The 18,114-nt window shown below is 47.5% G+C and overlaps 1 protein-coding gene across 1 annotated transcript in view; it reads right to left on the reverse strand.

Annotated features, from left to right (window-relative positions):
* Nucleotides 1–18,114, reverse strand: part of UBE2D4 (ubiquitin conjugating enzyme E2 D4) — a 377,357-nt gene that overhangs the window by 181,209 nt on the left and 178,034 nt on the right. The window contains exon 4 of the mRNA XM_085636153.1: nucleotides 636–713. Coding sequence (XP_085492279.1) covers nucleotides 636–713 — 78 coding nt within the window. The remainder of the gene's footprint in view (nucleotides 1–635; nucleotides 714–18,114) is intronic.

Below are 18,114 nucleotides of genomic sequence, written 5' to 3' on the forward strand. Positions count from 1 at the left end.
GACTGTTGTAGAGGCTAGCAAAAGAGGATCATGAGTAGGTGTTGAGTCAGAAAAGTGCTCTAATGGTAACAAGTTGAGCAGTATAAGCAGCTAGGTGTAGGAAAGCTAGCAGAGTGGTGTTATGTTGCGGTTTGTCTGAGTGTGGAGCACTGCGGAGAAGAAGCTGTGTGCAAGTGTATTGCAGAAATGTCCTCATCATGGTGCAGAGATCTGTCTAGCCAACTAAGATTAAATACGGGTAAGAAATAAGCAGATAAGATGAAAGAAACCCAAATATGTAGTACCCAAATGTAATCAGTGGTTCATATGACTATAAACAAGAGCTGCAAAAGTGTGGAGAAGCAATTATGCAGGTAGTACATATCAATGCACCGAATAACTACTTTAATGTTTTCTTTACAAGATCACTTTCAAAACTTAATATAAAAATATCTATGAAAATTTTTCCTGGAAGTTGTACATTGGTGGAGACACTTCAATGCTTTTGAATATCAAAGAAGATTCCATGGGGGAGAAAATACATTTGTGGTTTCTATCTGCAAAGTGCTTTGGCTGGCTAGCTGCCTGCTCACGCAGTTACACAACCCCGTTCATCTTCACCTACAAGTCTCTAGGAACATGCTCAGACAACTTACCTTTGGTGGTTTGAAAGGATAATCTGTAGGAAAGTGAATAGTCAGAAAGAAGACACCGCCTTGATAAGGACTGTCATTCTAAAACGACAAAAGGGCAAACATACATCAGGTGGGGTAAAAAGGCAAAGACAGTATGAGAATCAATAGAAAAGAGGAAGAATGTTAAGGCCAGCTAAATACCCATATGTTAATGTGACAATTAGGCAAATTCTATGCCTTTGGCACGAGACCTATGTTCAGAATCTTGTACTTTCACAACCATCACATTAAGAATGGCACACAGGAAACTAGTGGGACTAAATACTAATTCTCCACTAGAGACTTTCACAGATTGACAAGTTCTGAATATTCCACCACCAATAATGGTGGCCGACAGGCTTGATAGTGAGCAACTTTGTGAAGCAGCAATGGATACTGCCACCAGCATTACATCCTCAGATTTAAAAGGTATCATAATTTATCTATTAACTGCAGGGTAAATATGTTAAGTTTGCGAAGCAGAGAAAACCAGCCATGATGGAGAAGGAAATGTTTCTTACCTGTAATGCTAGTTCTCCTCTAGGGGAATCCATATCAAAGTCACAATATAAGCACAGAACTGCACAGCCCCGCGGAGAGAGTACGAGAGAGAGAGAATATATATATATTCACTGAAAAAAACAAAGGCTACATGGACTTTAAAGTTGGGTTCTAAATTTAGTCGCAAAAAAACAAATTCAGCAGTTCTAGATATACTTATCTGAAGAAACTATCGTTAAACATAAGTATATTTAAAACTGCTGAATTTCTATGTTTTTCTCTGACTAAATTCAGAACCTAACTAGAACATCCTTGTAACCTTTGGTTTTTTTCCAAAGAGTTTCTATGGTTTTTTTTGTCACACAAGTTAATATAACCAACGCCACCAGCAGGGTTTGCGGCCAACTCTACCACATGCACCCAAACCTCAGCATGAGGATCATAGTGCACATGGGCATCGGCTCCATCCTCAGATTGTTTTTCGCCAGCAGGGAAATGATGGAGCTTTGTAAGAAACAGGAAGATGCCCTTGTATACCGTATCTAAATAAGATAATACCGGAGCAGATAAAGCAAGCCGGGGAGGCGGGTGGGCATGTGTAGATCTGCAGCTCTACATGCCAAGAACAGATGCATACTGGTAAGTAGCATATTCCGTTCGAGGCATATGAGCTGCAGATTACACACTATGCATAGATTGTATAGCAGTCCCACTCCCTAGCGGCGGCCACCAGTTTCTGCTGCAGTAGTCGGAAATAGGGTTTTGAGTACAGCTTGGCGCACACTGGCTTGTTGTTTCGATTGCACACCTACACAATAGAGTTTTGTGAACGTATGTAGCTGCTTTGCAGATGTCATCTAATGGAATGTTCCCTAAGAATGCCATAGCAACCCCTATTTTTCTTGTAGAGTGGGCCTTGGGAGGAACAGTTAAAGTGTGTTTTGCCTTGTGGTAGCAAATTTGTATGCATTTAACAATCCATCTGGCTATCCCGGACTTAGATATGGGATTGCCTTTGTGTGGTGGTGAGAAAGAAACAAAAAGTTGTTTGGTTTTTCGAAAAGGTTGTGTTCTTTCAATGTAATAGAGCAATGCTCTTAACATCTAAAGTATGAAGAGCTCTTTCTGTGACTGTGTGGTTGTGAGAAAAAAACGGGCAACTCCACAGATTGATTAAGGTGGAAGGGGGAAATGACTTTAGGGAGGAATTTAGGATTAGTGCGGAGAACCACTTTATTGTGATGCATTTGTAAGAATGGTTCCTGAATAGTTAGGGCTTGTAGCTCACTAACTCTTCTTAGAAAAGTTATGGCCACTAGGAAAGCAACCGTCCATGTTAAGAATTGTAGCTCACATTTATGTAGAGGTTCAAAAGGAGGTCCCATTAGTCGTGTGAGAACGATATTTAAATTCCACAATGGTGAGGGTGGAACTCTGGGAGGAATTATCCTTTTGAGACCTTCCATAAAGGCTTTGATGGCGGGAACTTTAAATAGTGATAAATGCTGTCTATTTTGTAGATATGCTGCTATAGCAGCAAGGTGTAGCCAAATAGACGTATAGGCTAAGTTGCACCTTTGTAGGTGTAACAGGTAGGTTATGATGTGTTGAATAGACACATCTAGGGGATTGATGGTATTCTTATGGCAATATATCACAAATCGTTTCCACTTGGCTGCATAGCAGCCTCTAGTGGTGGGGCTTCTAGCCTCCTTAATGACGTTCATACAGTCAGTAGGAAGGTTAAGGTAACCGAATTCTAAGACCTCAGGAGCCAGATCGCAAGGTTGAGCTGAGCTGGGTCCGGGTGTCTGATCTATCCAAGGTTCTGGGTTAAGAGGCGTGGTAAGAGGTGTAATCTTTGGTGCGGGACTACTGACATTTCCAGCAATGTGGTGTACCACGGTTGTCTGGCCCAAGTTGGAGCAACTAGAATGAGAGTGAGTGTTGCTGTAGTTTGCGCACCACTAGTGATATGAGTGGGAGAGGCGGATAGGCGTACGCAAATCTGCCTGGCCAGTTCATCCATATCGCATTGCCTTTGGACAATGGGTGTGGGTATCTGGCGGTGAAGCTTGGACATTTGGAGTTTACGTGGGTGGCGAAGAGGTCTATCTGTGGTTGCCCCCACATTTAAAAGTATGGTTGAAGAACTTGTGGATGGAGTTCCCACTCGTGGATCTGTCGTGTTTGACGACTTAACAGATCTGCTATGGTGTTTTGGACTCCTGGGACGTGTTGGGCTAGGAGAAATATGTTCTGAGGTATAGCCCACCTCCATATGTTTTATGCTAGCTGGAAGAGCTACAGAGAGTGTGTCCCTCCTTGTTTTTGGATGTAGTACATGGCTGTCATGTTGTCCGTGCGGACTAAGACAGCCTTGCCCGATATTTGTTTTTTAAATGCTTTTAAGGCTAGGAATATGGCCAGTAATTCCAGGTAATTGATGTGGAATAACTTCTGTTGAGGTGTCCACCTGCCTTGCATGGTGTGATGTAATAGGTGAGCTCCCCAACCAGAGAGCGATGCGTCCGCTGTCATGACAATCTGAGGAACTGGCTCTAGGAACGGTCGCCCTTCGGAAAGGTTTTTGGTGTTCCACCACTGCAGAGAGCGATGAGTGCGACCGTCTACCAACACCAGATCTGTTAGCTGACCTTGAGCCTGGTTCCATTGGCGTGCTAAGCACTCATGTATGGGACGCATCTGGAGTCTTGCGTGAGGCACTATGAATATGCAAGAGGCCATCATCCCTATGAGCTGCATGAACACTCCAGCTGGGAGAGAGTGATGCGGCTGAAACTTGGGTAGGAGAGCGAGAATGCTTGCTATCCTTGCTGGAACAGCGCTTTTGAGGCGTTTATTGTGGCGCCGAGGTACTGTTGTGTGCAAGAGGGTTGCAGATGAGACTTGGTGTGGTTTACTGTGAACCCCAGGTCGTGGAGTAATTGGATAGTCGCGTGAGTGTGATGAACACACTGGTTGTACGAGCTGGCTTTTATGAGCCAGTCGTCGAGGTATGGGAAGACGTGAATGTGTTGTCTTCTTAGATGGGCTGCGACTACTGCTAGGCACTTTGTGAATACCCGTGGTGCTGTTGTGACTCCGAAAGGTAGTACTTTGAATTGATAGTGCTGCCCGTCCACTACAAACCTGAGATATTTTCTGTGAGCAGCGTGTATGGGAATATGGAAATAGGCGTCTTTGAGATCTAAGGTGGCCAGGAAGTCGCCCTGTGAAAGTAGAGGGAGGACTTGCTGTAGTGTGACCATGTGGAAGTGGTCTGATTGTTTGTACAGGTTTAGTGGCCTGAGGTCTAGAATAGGTCTCGGAGAGCCATCCTTCTTTGGTATGAGGAAATACAGGGAGTAAACTCCTGTGTTTTGTTGGTGCAGGGGAACTAGTTCTATTGCACTTTTTGGTAGTAAGGAAATTACCTCTTGTATGAGTAGTGCCAAATGTTCTGCTGACATTGGACGCTGTTTGGGTGGAATGTTGGGGGGGGTAGAGGTAAGTTCGAGACAGTAACCTGATTGCACTATTTGTCACACCCACCTGTCTGTGGTGATGTTGGTCCAGACAGGAAGGAACTGCTGTTGTCTTCCCCATACAGGAGTGGAATGGTCCGGGGGAAGCGGAGGAAAGTCATTGGGCAGGGGTGGAGGCAGAGCAGGTGTTGTTAGTCTTGACTCTGCCCTCGTTATTGTTGCCTCGGTATCCTCCTCTCTGGTAACTTCAGGTGAAGGTGGATTGGGTGGGAGATTTGTAGGAGGTGGATGGGGTATCAAACGTGAATCCCCTGGAGTTGCCCCTGTAGGATGAGCGACGAAAAGAACTTCAGGGAGCTTGCGATTGCAAGGCTCCCATTGATTTGGCTGTACCTGTGTCCTTTTTCATCCTCAAGGTACGCATCAACATTAGGGCCAAAAAGGTGTTGTTGGTCGAATGGTTGATTGAGGATAGAATTTTGCACCTCAAGTTTAAACCCGGAAATGCGTAGCCATGCATAGCCATGCGTGCCTGCGAACAAGGACGCTTGTGTTCACTGCTCTGGATACGGTATCTGCTACATCAAGAGCACACCGGATAGCGGTGTTGGTGATAACTTTACCCTCTTGTATTCGGTCGTTGGCCTTATGTTTGTATTTGTCCGGGAGGTGTTGGAGTAGGGACTCTAACTCACCATAGTGAGCCCTATTGTATCTGGTTAACAGGGCTTGAGTATTTTTTATGCGCCAAATATTAGCTGCCTGGGATGCTGTTTTGCCAGAGGCGTCCAGGAGTTTAGACTCCTTGTCGAGCGGAGCTGCATCACCTGTTGTCTGCGAAATAGCTCTTTTTCTAGCATTTGAGACCACCATGGGGTCTACTGGAACAGGGCCCCTAATGTAAGCTGGGTCTGTAGGGGCAGCTTTGTATTTCTTCTCAGGCATGTCCAGAGGCCTTTTCTGGAACTGAGAGTCAATTAACAGGTTTTAGGGTCTTTAATTAAAGGTTTTTGTTGAGGGTCTGGTTGGAAAAAGCTCTTCTGAAGAAGGTTGGGTGTTCGGTGTCGGCATCAAGGGCTTTCTCGGCGCTGGCTGCGGAGCGGTTTTGGGCTTCGAGCTATGCGATTTTTCAGTGTGTGTGCTTCTTTGGTGTGGATGCTTTTTTCGGCTCCGAAGAGTGCGAGTCCAAACTTTTAGGGAGCGACTTTTTTCAGTGCCGGGGAGTCACTGGTTAGAGTCTTCGTCGGCTCCAAGTGTTTTTCCGGTGCCAGGGAGTCACTGGTTGGATTCTTTGGTGCCGAGGGCTTCGGGGTGGAAGTAGCGGTCAGCCCCGAGGATGGGTGCGTATTTTTTTTTTTTTTTTGGTGCCGATGATTGGGTTTGGGCACCGGTGGCAGGCAGACTCGAGCCCGAGTCGCCGAAGGCTTGGTAGGCTTCTTTGCCGGGCCAGAGGGAGGGGCATGGGAAGCAGTGTGTCGGTGTGCACCTGATCCCGAAGGTGTGACCGAAGCCTTTGTTGTTGTAGGGAGTGGGTCGGGGTCGACGTCTGTACTTATGACCCGTTGAGCTGGAGTCACTTCTTCGACGTCTGAGTATCGGCTTCGTACACGCTGATTAGCTCTTCTTCGACCCGCTCCTCTGGCACAGACACCCTCCTGGAAGTTGTCGTCGGAGATCGAACTCTACGAGCGAGCCATGGTCCTTCGAGCTAGTCGATCCCGGATGGTCTTCTTCGAGCGGAAGGAGGCACAAGCGGGACAGTCTCTGGCCACGTGCTCGGGAGAGAGGCAGATCGGTGTGGGGAAACTTCGACCCACAGAGGACATTTTTTTGAAAGGCGTCCTTTCCATGAGCCAGATGCCAAGGCTCGGGTCGGCCCGAAGGCCTTCGTCGACGACTGGAATCGAAGACTGGTAGAGCTGCACGCCGATTAGGGTTCGCGTTCGAGAAAATACCGTCGAAAGGGTGAAGGATTGCGCGTCGAAACAGGAATCGGTAACGGTTCCGAACGGGAGAGCGAGAAACACATCCGAACCCGATGGCGGAAAAAACAATCTGAGGATGGAGCCGATGCCCATGCGCACTATGATCCTAAAGGAGGAGTCACATACCTCGTGACTTCCAAAGACTTTCCAAGACAAACACAAGTGCAAACATACGGACCCAAAATCAGATGGCGAGCTATGCATAGTGTGTAATCTGCAGCTCATATGCCTCGATATATATATATATATATATATATATATATATATATATATATATATATACACACACACACACACCCACACACACACATATATACACACACACACACATATATACACACACCATTTTAGAACAAGCATTGGCATAGGTCTCGCCTTTAGGTCTATATGTGTTTAGCCATGCAGCAGATTAACCTGGGTGCTACATCTATTGTAACTAAATGAGCAGCACAGTATCCAGTGTGTGTGGCCTATACCTGCGGTTCCTTCTCTGACAATTCTGTGACCCATTCCAGTGACCCCATCCGGAGAGCAGCGTGGGTAGAGACTGTAGGAGTATGTATAACTTGTGACAGAAGTGTGGGGAGCGAGTGACTGAAGGAATGTATGCGACGTGCACAGCAGTGGCGGGTTGAAACTGCAGGAATGTGTGTAGCTCCTCAGAGCAGTGAGAGTGTGCAAAAGAATGAGCTGCTCTTGAAGGCAGTGTGGTAGAGAGTGCCGAAATGCATGTAACGGGCGGCAATGTGTTGGGGTGAGCCTACAGGAGTGCATGCAACGCGACGAAACATGTTTAACTCGATACCAGCAGATATGGATTTCATTCATGTATGGTAGGTTTGTGCATCCGTGTGTGTGTGTTTGGTTGTGTGTTTGAGAAAGAGAGAGAATGTGAGCCCTCTCAATGTTTAGTAGAGGGCCGGCAGAGGTGTGTGGGCTTGGAGAGCAGTGGGGGAGATATATTCCGCTCTTCACCATCCCAAAGTAGATAACACAAGTACTACTGCCATGATTATTATCAATGCACCTTTTATTTTAAAGTCAATTCAGTTTTTTTTGTTTTTTGTCTAAATATTATGTAAAAGCACCCACCCCTCTAGCAGGGTGCCGGACTTGTGTAGTCTCGGTTGTATAAATAAGGGACACAGTTACTTTAACTCTGTGTAATGCACATAGTAATAAAAATGAATGAAATTAGCCAGAGGCGGCATTGACTTTCCAGAGTCAACATAATGAGAGTTACAGAGATTAATTAGTAACCGGGGGTGGGGGGTATGCAGCAAGCCTGGGGTCAGGCTGATGAGAAGGGACCAGTTCTTCCTGCTAGTGTTAGGTATAGCACATGTTGAATAGAGCTGCAAAAATTAGGAGTTACTATCGCTCCAGTCACAGGATGCTGAGCAGAGGCCGAGACTCCAACATTTACAGTTGCCTACTCAGACTAACACCACATCCTGAGTAGAGTGGGGAAGGGAGGCAGGCAGAAGGAACATGAAAGCTCGGCTCGTTATGGGCTCGAGGTTCCGACAGGACCTCGAGCTCAGCCAGAGCCAGGCTTCAGGCTCGAGTTTTCAGTGACCCAGACACCTCTAAAAGCCCCACAATTGGATGCACAATGGGTTTTAGGGTTAGAAGAAGCAATATACTCATATGCATTTCAGTACAGACGTGCATGCCTGCACCAGTTTAATGCTCCCGTAAGAAAATCCGTCCTTGTGTGTTTTTAACTCACCTGTGTGTCAGCCTGCACAGTTATTGGCCTGGCGTTCATGACTGACAGCATCAAAATTCACTGATCCGAAAGTATTTTTTTCCCACATTTAAAAATAAATACAGACCAAGAAATAGATGTTTCCCGTCTCTATTTAGCTGTAAAAATGTGAACTGTGAGCCTGATATATAATGGATACAGTACCCCATGGCGTACATTGTAAGGATATTTCAAGTCGCCAAGGAGATCTGTGACCATAGGGGAACGAGGCCAAAGGTCTGTGGAACTAGCCGAACACGCAGGGTGCTTACACCCAGCAGTTAACATTCTCACAGTACATTTTGGTGACAATATTTGTAGTCAGCAAAAGTTTCAACTATCCACATTGTTTTAAGAATCTATAAATGTACTCATTTTAGCTCCCTTGCAAGAATGAAAGGCTGTGCTGGCCATTCTGGTTTTGCACTCGTGGTCTGTAGGCTGCCTTGCGTATGTTTTTACCACTCCTCCCATAAATACAGACCCAGGCGCATCAGGAAGTGTACAGCTGCCTAATGTCACCACGTCATGGGCTGACTTTCAGCCAAGAGCCCGGGTCATGCTGGGAGGTTTAGTTCACCACCTTCCATCATAGGACTGGACGTTCTGGGCCTGGCTTCCTCTTTGATGCTGCCTGACCAGACTGGACTAGAGCCCCCACACGATCCAATGACATGGGGGGGGGGGGGGGGGGAGGGTTCCCCCTGCTGGGTGACACGTAGCAGGCCCTACTGGCATGGGCCTAGCTTGACCAACTGGCACGCGCCCCCGCATCAGCACCCGCCCTGGCTTGTCAGGCACCCTCAGCTTCCAAGTCACCTTTTCCCCAGACTTTGAAAAACACATACACACCCCACTTGAAGCTCATGCCACACTAACTCAAACAAACCAGACTTTGTCAAAAATTGCATATGTCACTTTTACATCATTAATCGTATAACGCAAAACACGACCGGATCCCAGCACGACTTCTAGGTCCGACAGAGGCTAAATTACAATTGAAATCCCGTAAATACGCTTGGCTTAAACAGAAAAACAGTTCTCAAACAAGCTGCAGAAATGTGTGTACTGTGGGTAAAACCAAGCTTAAATCTCGGATGGGCTCCTCCTTTCACCCTTTCAAGTTCGATAAAAATAGAAGCCACAGAGGTGGTTATATGGTGAAACCTGTAATTTTAGTGCTACAACCACGCACTGCATGGCGCTGGCAGCAGGCGCTACACAAATCGCATTGGTATTCATGTTTCCATTTGACTGACTTCTCTAGCCCCACAACTGAATTAAATTACCTTTATGGTAACTCCGTTACTTCTAGACTTTCCAGTCATCAACCCTGTGGGTATTCAGCCGACAAGTCGAAAGACCGGAAGTGCTTCAAAAGCTGTTAAAACAGAGCCTGCCAGACACACAGTTCCCCTTGCGGGAGCGAGCAGGGGCACCATCAGTTTGCAAGGTAATTAGAAACAGATTTCGCCAAAGCTCGCTCCCGCAAGGGCGACACCAAACGTGCACACGTTGCAATAGAAAGCAATGCAAAGGGTGCACGTTTTGGGCGAAAAAGCTAATTGCTTCCAAGAGGTCCCCTTCTATGTAGCGCATGCTATTAAAAATATTTCTAATTTATAGAAAAGTATTAACATTTAAAGTGACTAGGAATAATCTTACACAAACCTTTTTTCAAAAAGTAAAACATTAAGGGAATGCATGGCCATGTTAGCAAGCATGCTGCACAAAGTCTTAAGATTGGAACTGTTCTTTTAACAGCTTCACCCTTCCTCTGGTATCTTGTCATGTCCCAGATGTTAAAGTTAGGTCAGTTCATTTTTACAAAGATAATAAGAACTCCTGATCGATCATCTTGTCCGGGGAGGAGTGAGGGTTACTTATGACATTGATGAGAATTCACCTGCGAGAAAACTAAGACTACAGGTAAGAAACTTTCCCTTCTCTTCCAGGAGATCCTCTTCTATAGTCCTAAGAATTTAATAGAATAGCAAGCTCATCCCAAATTCCCTGACAAGAACAAGCAAACAGCCCTCCATGTCACCCAAAAAGATTCCTGAAAGATGTTCAGCCCAATAATGTATCTCCTTTCGAGTCTGAATCTGAATAGTGCTTAGCAAAGGTATGTATGGATCTACATGCAGCAGCTTTACAAATGCATGAGAAGTGTACACTTCTCAATAGTGCCATTGCTGCAGCTCAGCTTTTCCTCTAGTTGAGTGTGCCCTAGGTTTACCAGAAAGAGAATAATTTGCTAACTGGTAAACTTTAACACAATAATTATCCATCTAGAAACAGACTACTTTTACATGCAAAGACCAGTCCTCAATGGGCCATAATAGATGGTCAGATTGTCGGATATCTTTTGTCTTGTCCAGATAGAATTTGAGAACTCTTTTTACATCTAATGAGTGAAGAGCCCTTTCTGCTGAATTTGAAGGCTTTGGGAATATGTTTGTCAAGGAAATAGTTTGAATCACATGAAAATCCCATTCAATGTTCAGAAGAAAACTAGAGCAAGTTCTCATTATCCCTCTAGTTCTATGAAAAACTGTATAAGCCTCATGTGAACACGGGGCCTCAATATCACTGACTCTGCACACAGAAAGAATAGCCACTAGAAAAGCAGTCTTTCATGATAAATGCTGCAGAGTTGTGTTGTATATAGGTTTAATATGTGAATCCATCGACTTTGATAGCATAATATTTGATTCCCCTGAGATGGGGTCAGAATGGTAGGAAAACCTTTCTTGATACCCAATAAGACATTCTTCACTACAGGGATTTTAAGGAAATAGTTTGTGAAGTAGATTTCTTATAAGCCTTAATCACTGCAAGGTGTACCTTTATAGATGTAAATAAAAGACTAGCCCTTTCCAAATGTAAAAGTTATAGAATAACCACCTCAACTTGGCATCTAGTTGGGTTATGGTTATTTTGTATACGCCATATGCATAATCTCTTCCACTTAAATGCATACATTCCGGTGGAAGGTCTCTTTGCCTCTTTCAAAATCTGCACAGTCTTGCAGAAGATCTAAATGTCCTTATTGTAAGGTTGGAAATATCTTGAAGCAAAGCTTGGAAATTCTTTGTTGTTTGCGTCTGCAAATAAGTCTATTTGCGGATAGTTTAATTCTTCAAACACTTTGCAGCACCTTTTCATTGTGGACCCGGTCGTGGTTTTCTTGCATTGGTCGACGATCCACTTGCTTGATTTGAACACTTGGCAGGTGAACTGCTGTGATATTAGGACCTTTCACCAAAGACCATTTTCAAATGGTGCGAGCTTCCAGGCACAATGGTCTAACAAGAAAGGGTATTCTTCCTAAATGATCAGGAGAATTATTTCAGAGCTAGATGGACAGCTCTCAACTTTGATATGTTCGCACTTTGCCTTCTCTGATCATGGTCCCTGTATCAGTAAATTGGTCCATGTGAGCACATCATCCTAGCGGTGATACATTTTTCACTATGATGTGCAATTGAATGCGCTGATGAATAGGGACCCCTTCAGGAGGTTGGTTACTTGCCACAACCAAGGAAATGATTGGGGTGATTTTTGGGATAGCGCTAACTTGTTATCCCAGCTTCCGGATTGGGATCTGGAACTAGGAAAATGCCTGAAGCCATCAACGCTAGTAAAAGGAGCAGGTGGATGGAGTGTCTCTTTCAGACGGCGACATTTCTGTTGGATAGAAGTCTCTTCACAGAAACATACACACTTGTGACTTTGATATCAAGGTCTGAATGAAGTCCTGTGATGAAATGTCTCAAAAATAACAGATAGTGGTTGTATGGCATGGTATCGGAATGTTAAGCTTTGCCGTGCCCCTACTAATGCTTCATTAAAGGTATTACTGTCATCCACCAGTGAAATTCTTGTAAATGTAGAGTCAGTTAATGTGGAATAATAGTCCCTGATAGAGGAACAGTCAGAACAGAAAGACCATGAAGGTGATTGACTGTCTTCTAGATGTTCGGTGAGAATTTGACCTCTTACTATTGCATCAAGACCGCTTGGAAGGAGAACAAGACCTCCTGTGAGATCTAATGCATGGTAGTCTATTTTGCGTAGTCTACTTAAGTGCAGACTTGGGGGACACCAATTTTACCGGCCTTAATGTAACAGGTTTGAATGCACTGAACTATCCATCTGGAGATTCCAGATTTGGATATAGGCTTCCCTTTTTGTGGCAGTGAAAATGCCACAAAAAGTGGTATTGTTTTCCTGAAGGTTTTAGTTCTGTCAATGTAGTACACGAGGGCCCCCTCCGACATCTAATGTATGGAGAGCCCTCTCTGCAAGTCTGGCTGTGGGAAAAAAAACTGACAACTCAATTGATTGGTTAAGATGAAAAGTGGGAGACTACGTTTGGAAGGAATTTTAAGTTGGTGCGAAGGACCACCGTCTCTGGAGTTGAAAGAACGGTTCTTCTAAGGTCAATGCCTCAAAGCTCCATAACACGTCTAAGTGATGTGATGGCGATAAATGTCACCTTCCATGACAGAAATTGGAGGGGGCAACTAAGTTATGTAGGGGTTCAAATGGAGGATTCATGAGTCTTGTGAGAACAATGTTAAGATTCCAGGATTGTGGTAGTGGAACCAGAGATGGAATCACCCTGTTAAGCCCTTCCATGAAGGCTTTAATAACAAGTGCTTGGTCTATTTTGGAGATAGGCCACTATTACTGCAAGGGGTAATTGTATGGGTGTGAAAGCGAACCTAGACCGCTGCAAATGTAGTAAGTAAATAATGTTTTGTATAGTAGCACTGAAAGGATTTGTTTATTGGGGCAGTAATGAACACATCTTTTTTAATTTGGCTGCAAAGCATGCCCTAGTGGTGGATCAATGTGCTTGAGAATGGTCCTACATTCAGGCGGAAGGTTGAGCTATCCAAATTGTATTCTATGAGCTCAGAAGCCATATTGCTAGGTTGTGTTTGAGACTTTGGTGCCTAATTTCTATATTGGTTCTGAGTGAGAAGGTCTGGCCTGATGGGGGGCTTCTAGTGGGGAACTACTGAGAGATCTAGTAGCGTTTGCACCATGTAGGGACTACCAGTATGAGTGTGAAGTGTTTGGCTGAGCTTCCGAACCAGCAAATATCCCTAACCGATTCCTCCATAGAGCATTGCCCTTGAATAGTGGGTGTGGGCATTTTGTGTTTTCAGCAGTTGGCGACGGATCTATTTTTGGAAATACCCATATATGGAAGTAAGAGAAGGGGGGGGGGGGGGGGGGGGGGGGGGGGGAAATGGCCATTTGAGGACTTGCTGAGGAGGTCGGCAAAGTTGTTGTCTGTTTCCAGAAGGTGTTCCAATAACAGTTGAATATTAAGATGTAGAGCCCAGCACCAAATGGTCTGAGATTGGCGTAGGAGCTGTGGAGAGTGATAAGTACTGGCTTTGATGAGCCAGTTGTCCAGATAAGGGAAACATGAAGGTTTTGTCTGTGCAGATGTGCTGCCACTTTGGCATCACCACTAGCTTGAGAGTTTGCTCTTTTACGGGCACTGGTGACTACTAGCGAGTCCAGTGGTACTTTTCGACCCTATGTGTTATTATATGGGCCTTAACAGGGTCACTGAAACTGTAGTCTGTGTGATCCCTTTTAACATTGGCAAGTATTGTGCCCCCCTATTTACCGATGATACGGTTTCAAAAAGGAAATCCTCCTCTAGGGGTTCTTCGCATAATTGGACATCATGGAAAGCAGCAACTCAGCTTAGTAACTCCTGGTATGAGGTGGAATCATCAGGTGGTGAGGGGGCATGCTGGATACAAGTCAGGATCGGTGTCCCCTGGAGGGTCCACATCAAATGCATTCCAGGGGTCATTGCGTTGTGGTGTACCGAATGAGTCATCCTCTGCATCGTGCCATCACCGGTGGATCCCCGAGGTGTGATTTCTTGGGGATTGTCAATAGACAGTGGTGGAGATGGCGAGTCTGGTGGTGGAGTGGGTGGGGTGGTGGTGAAGAACAAGTTACTTACCTTCGGTAACGATGTATCTGTAAGAAACATTAGTTAGATTCCTCACCTTAGAATATCCCCAGGCGTCAGGCTGGATCCGGAAAGATTTTTGTAGCAATACCCCTTGCGCGTCGCTAGGCGTCGTCTGCGGCTCCGCGTCCGTCGTCGGCGCCGTGCGCCGGAATGACGTCGGAGTACTTAGACGCCGCCCTCGCACGCTGACGTCAATTCTTATACATAGCTTTCCGCGCCAGAGACGCTGAGCCATGCAAGAGACCGACACTGGTGCCAAAAAATCTAGGGCCCTGAAAGGGAGAACCTTAACCCTAGATGTCGGTTCGCAGAACGGGGAGGCTGGGTGGGTCGGTGAGGAATCTAACTAATGTTTCTTACAGATACATCGTTACCGAAGGTAAGTAACTTGTTCATCTGAAAGAAACACGTTAGTTAGATTCCTCACCTTAGAATAGATACCCCAGCAATACCAACCCCGGAGGTGGGCCTGCGAACCAAGATCACACCAGAAAGTCCTGGAGAACAGAACGGCCAAAGTGGCCATCTCTCCGGACTTGGCTGTCCAGGCAATAGTGCTTGGCGAACGTGTGCAGTGAAGCCCACGCCGCCGCCTGACAGATGTCCTACAAGGGGACTCCCCGTCCTAGGGCAGTTGTCGCCGCTGTGGCCCGGGTGGAATGGGCTCTCAGCCCAACAGGAGGGACCTTTTTCGCCAAGGAATAGCAGAGTTTAATACACAACACGACCCATCGCGAGATGGTCCGCTTGTGCACAGCTTTACCCTTCTTAGCACCTACATATCCAACAAAAGGTTGGTCGTCCACCCGGAACGGTTTCGTGCGGTCCAAATAAAAGGACAGCGCACGTTTTGGGTCCAGACGGTGGAGCCTCTCTTCATCTTTTGAAGGATTCGGAGGCGGAAATAAGGTGGGCAGCGTGACAGATTGCCCGATGTGAAAGGGAGTCACGACTTTAGGAAAAAAAGGACGTGTCCGGAGGACAACCTTATCCGGATGAACCGAAAGGAAGGGAGGCTTAGCTGACAGAGCCTGGAGCTCACTCACCCGCCTAGCGGAGGTGATAGCCACCAGGAAGGCAGTTTTCAGAGTCAGTAGACGAATGGGACAGTTGTGAAGGGGCTCAAAGGGAGCGCACATCAGAAAAGTGAGAACAAGGTTCAAGTCCCACTGAGGCATTACGAAGGGAACAGGAGGGAACATATGAGTAATGCCCTTGAGAAAACGTGAGACAACAGGGGACTTGAAAAGAGAAGGCTGATCAGGAAGCCTTAAGAAAGCAGAGAGTGCAGCAAGATAACCCTTCAAGGTGCCCAGAGCAGAGCCCTGCTGGGCCAAAGAAAGAAGAAAGAGTAGAACCTCAGAAAGAGGGGCAGAAAGGGGATCCACAGCCTTTGCTGTGCACCACGCCACAAATTTGTTCCTCCGGCAGGCGTATACCGTCTTTGTGGAGGGACGCCTGGCTGCCAGAATGACATCAGACTTCAGGAGGCAAGTCAAATGGCATCAACTGTGGCCGCTCAATCTCCACACATGGAGGTGGAGGCTGGACAGGTTCGGGTGGAGGACCGTCCCCTGCTGTTGCGACAGAAGGTCCTCCTGAAGAGGCAGTCGTATCGGGGGATCGATGGACATACTGAGTAGCTCGGAATACCAGTACCTTCGGGCCCAATCCGGAGCCACCAAGATGACTTGGGCCCGGTCACGCCTGATCTTCTTCAGCACTCTGGGCAGAAGTGGTATAGGCGGAAAGGCGTACAACAGACAGCAACTCCACTAGCGACGAAAAGCGTCTCCGAGCGAGTGCCGCCTTGGAAATTCCAACGCGCAGAACTGCTGACATTGCGCATTCTCTTCAGTGGCGAATAGATCTAACCAAGGCTCTCCCCACTGCAGAAAGAGACCTAGCGCCACGTCAGAGTTCAGACGCCATTCGTGATCCATCATGCACCGGCGGTTGAGTTCGTCTGCTCTGGCGTTCAGAGAGCCCGCCAGATGTTGAACCACCAGGGTGATGCCCTGATGTTCCAGCCATGTCCAGAGGCGCAGAGCCTCCTGACAAAGGGTCCACGACCCCACCCCGCCCTGTTTGTTGCAATACCACATGGCGGTGGTGTTGTCCGTGAACACCAGCACGACACTTCCCCGGACAGAGGGAAGGAAGGCTTTTAGTGCAAGTCGGATCGCCCTCAGCTCCAATAGGTTGATATGGAGCCGAGTCTCCGCCGGAGACCAGAGTCCTCTGATCTCCGCCTCTCCCATATGGCCCACCCCTCCCAGGAGGGACGCATCCATCACTACGACATGCTCCGGTTGGGGTAGGGAGAGGGATCTGCCGCTGACCCAATCGCGATTCGTGAGCCACCACTGCAGCTGGTTCGCAGTGCCCTCCGAGATCAAGACATGGTCGGACAGGTAGCCTCGATGCTGGGCCCACTGAAACTTCAGGTCCCACTGCAGAGCCCGCATCCGCCACCTGGCGTGAGGTACCAACAGGATGCAGGAGGCCATCAGCCCCAGAAGCCGCAGCACCACCAACCTGACCGAAACCCAGGACAGAGGCCTGAAGATGGAAATCAGGGCCTGAATGTCCCGGACCCGCTGTTCCGGTGAATAGACCCGGAAATGCGCCGAATCGAGAACCGCCCCAATGAAAAGGAGCTTCTGGGAGGGACTCAGGTGCGACTTCGGCACATTGATGGAGAACCCCAGCGAGTGCAGGAGGTCGGCCGTAGTCTGGAGGTGGGAGACTACTTGCTGGGGCGAGCCTGCCTTTAACAGCCAGTCGTCGAGATAGGGGAAGACTGGAACCCCTGATCGGCGCAGATGAGCTGTGACCACCGCCATCACTTTCGTGAACACCCGAGGGGCACTGGTGAGGCCGAAGGGGAGCACGGTGAACTGAAAGTGCTCCTGACCCACCGTGAACCGCAGGTAACGCCGGTGGGACGGCAGAACGGGGATGTGGAAATAAGCGTCCTGCAAGTCCAACGCTACCTTCCAGTCTCCAAGGTCTAGGGCAGCCAGAACCTGAGCTAAAGTGAGCATTTTGAACCGGTCCTTCCGGAGGAAGGCGTTGACGCTCCTGAGGTCCAAGATCGGGCGTAGGCCCCCTTTGCCCTTCTTGGGAACCAGAAAGTAGTGGTAATAACAATCACGACCTACTTCTGGACCAGGAACGCGCTCGACGGCCTCTTTGGCCAAGATGGCCGAAACTTCCTCTCGTAGAAGATGCAAATGATCCCCCGACATACGGTGGTTCAGCGGCGGCATGGCTGGAGGGGTCTTCTTGAAGGGGAGGGAGTAGCCCCTTTGGACGATTTGCAGCACCCACCCGTCCGACGTGATGGAGAGCCAGTGGAGCAGGTGATGGCGAACTCCGCCGCCCACTGGTGTTGAATGGGCCTGAAAGATCGGACTAGGAAGGCTTTGAAGCGGATGCTGCCGGGGTGGATGTGGACTGACCGGCACGTTGACCTCCAGTACCACCTCGGCGGAATCCACGTCCGCGACTGCGTGCAGGTTGGTTCTGCGAACGTGAGGAGGGGCCCCTTCCTTGGCCACGAAAGGCGGAAGTTTGCGGCCGCGGGGGGGGAAAGACCCAAGGACTTGGCCGTGGCCCGGGAGTCCTTGAACCGAGCCAGCGCACTGTCCGCCTTCTCACCAAATAGGCGAGTGCCATCAAAGGGAAAGTCCATGAGGGAACTCTGGACATCCCCCGAAAA

The sequence above is a fragment of the Triturus cristatus genome, chromosome 11 (assembly GCF_964204655.1).
Source record: "Triturus cristatus chromosome 11, aTriCri1.1, whole genome shotgun sequence".
In the NCBI taxonomy this organism is placed as follows: Eukaryota; Metazoa; Chordata; class Amphibia; order Caudata; family Salamandridae; genus Triturus; species Triturus cristatus.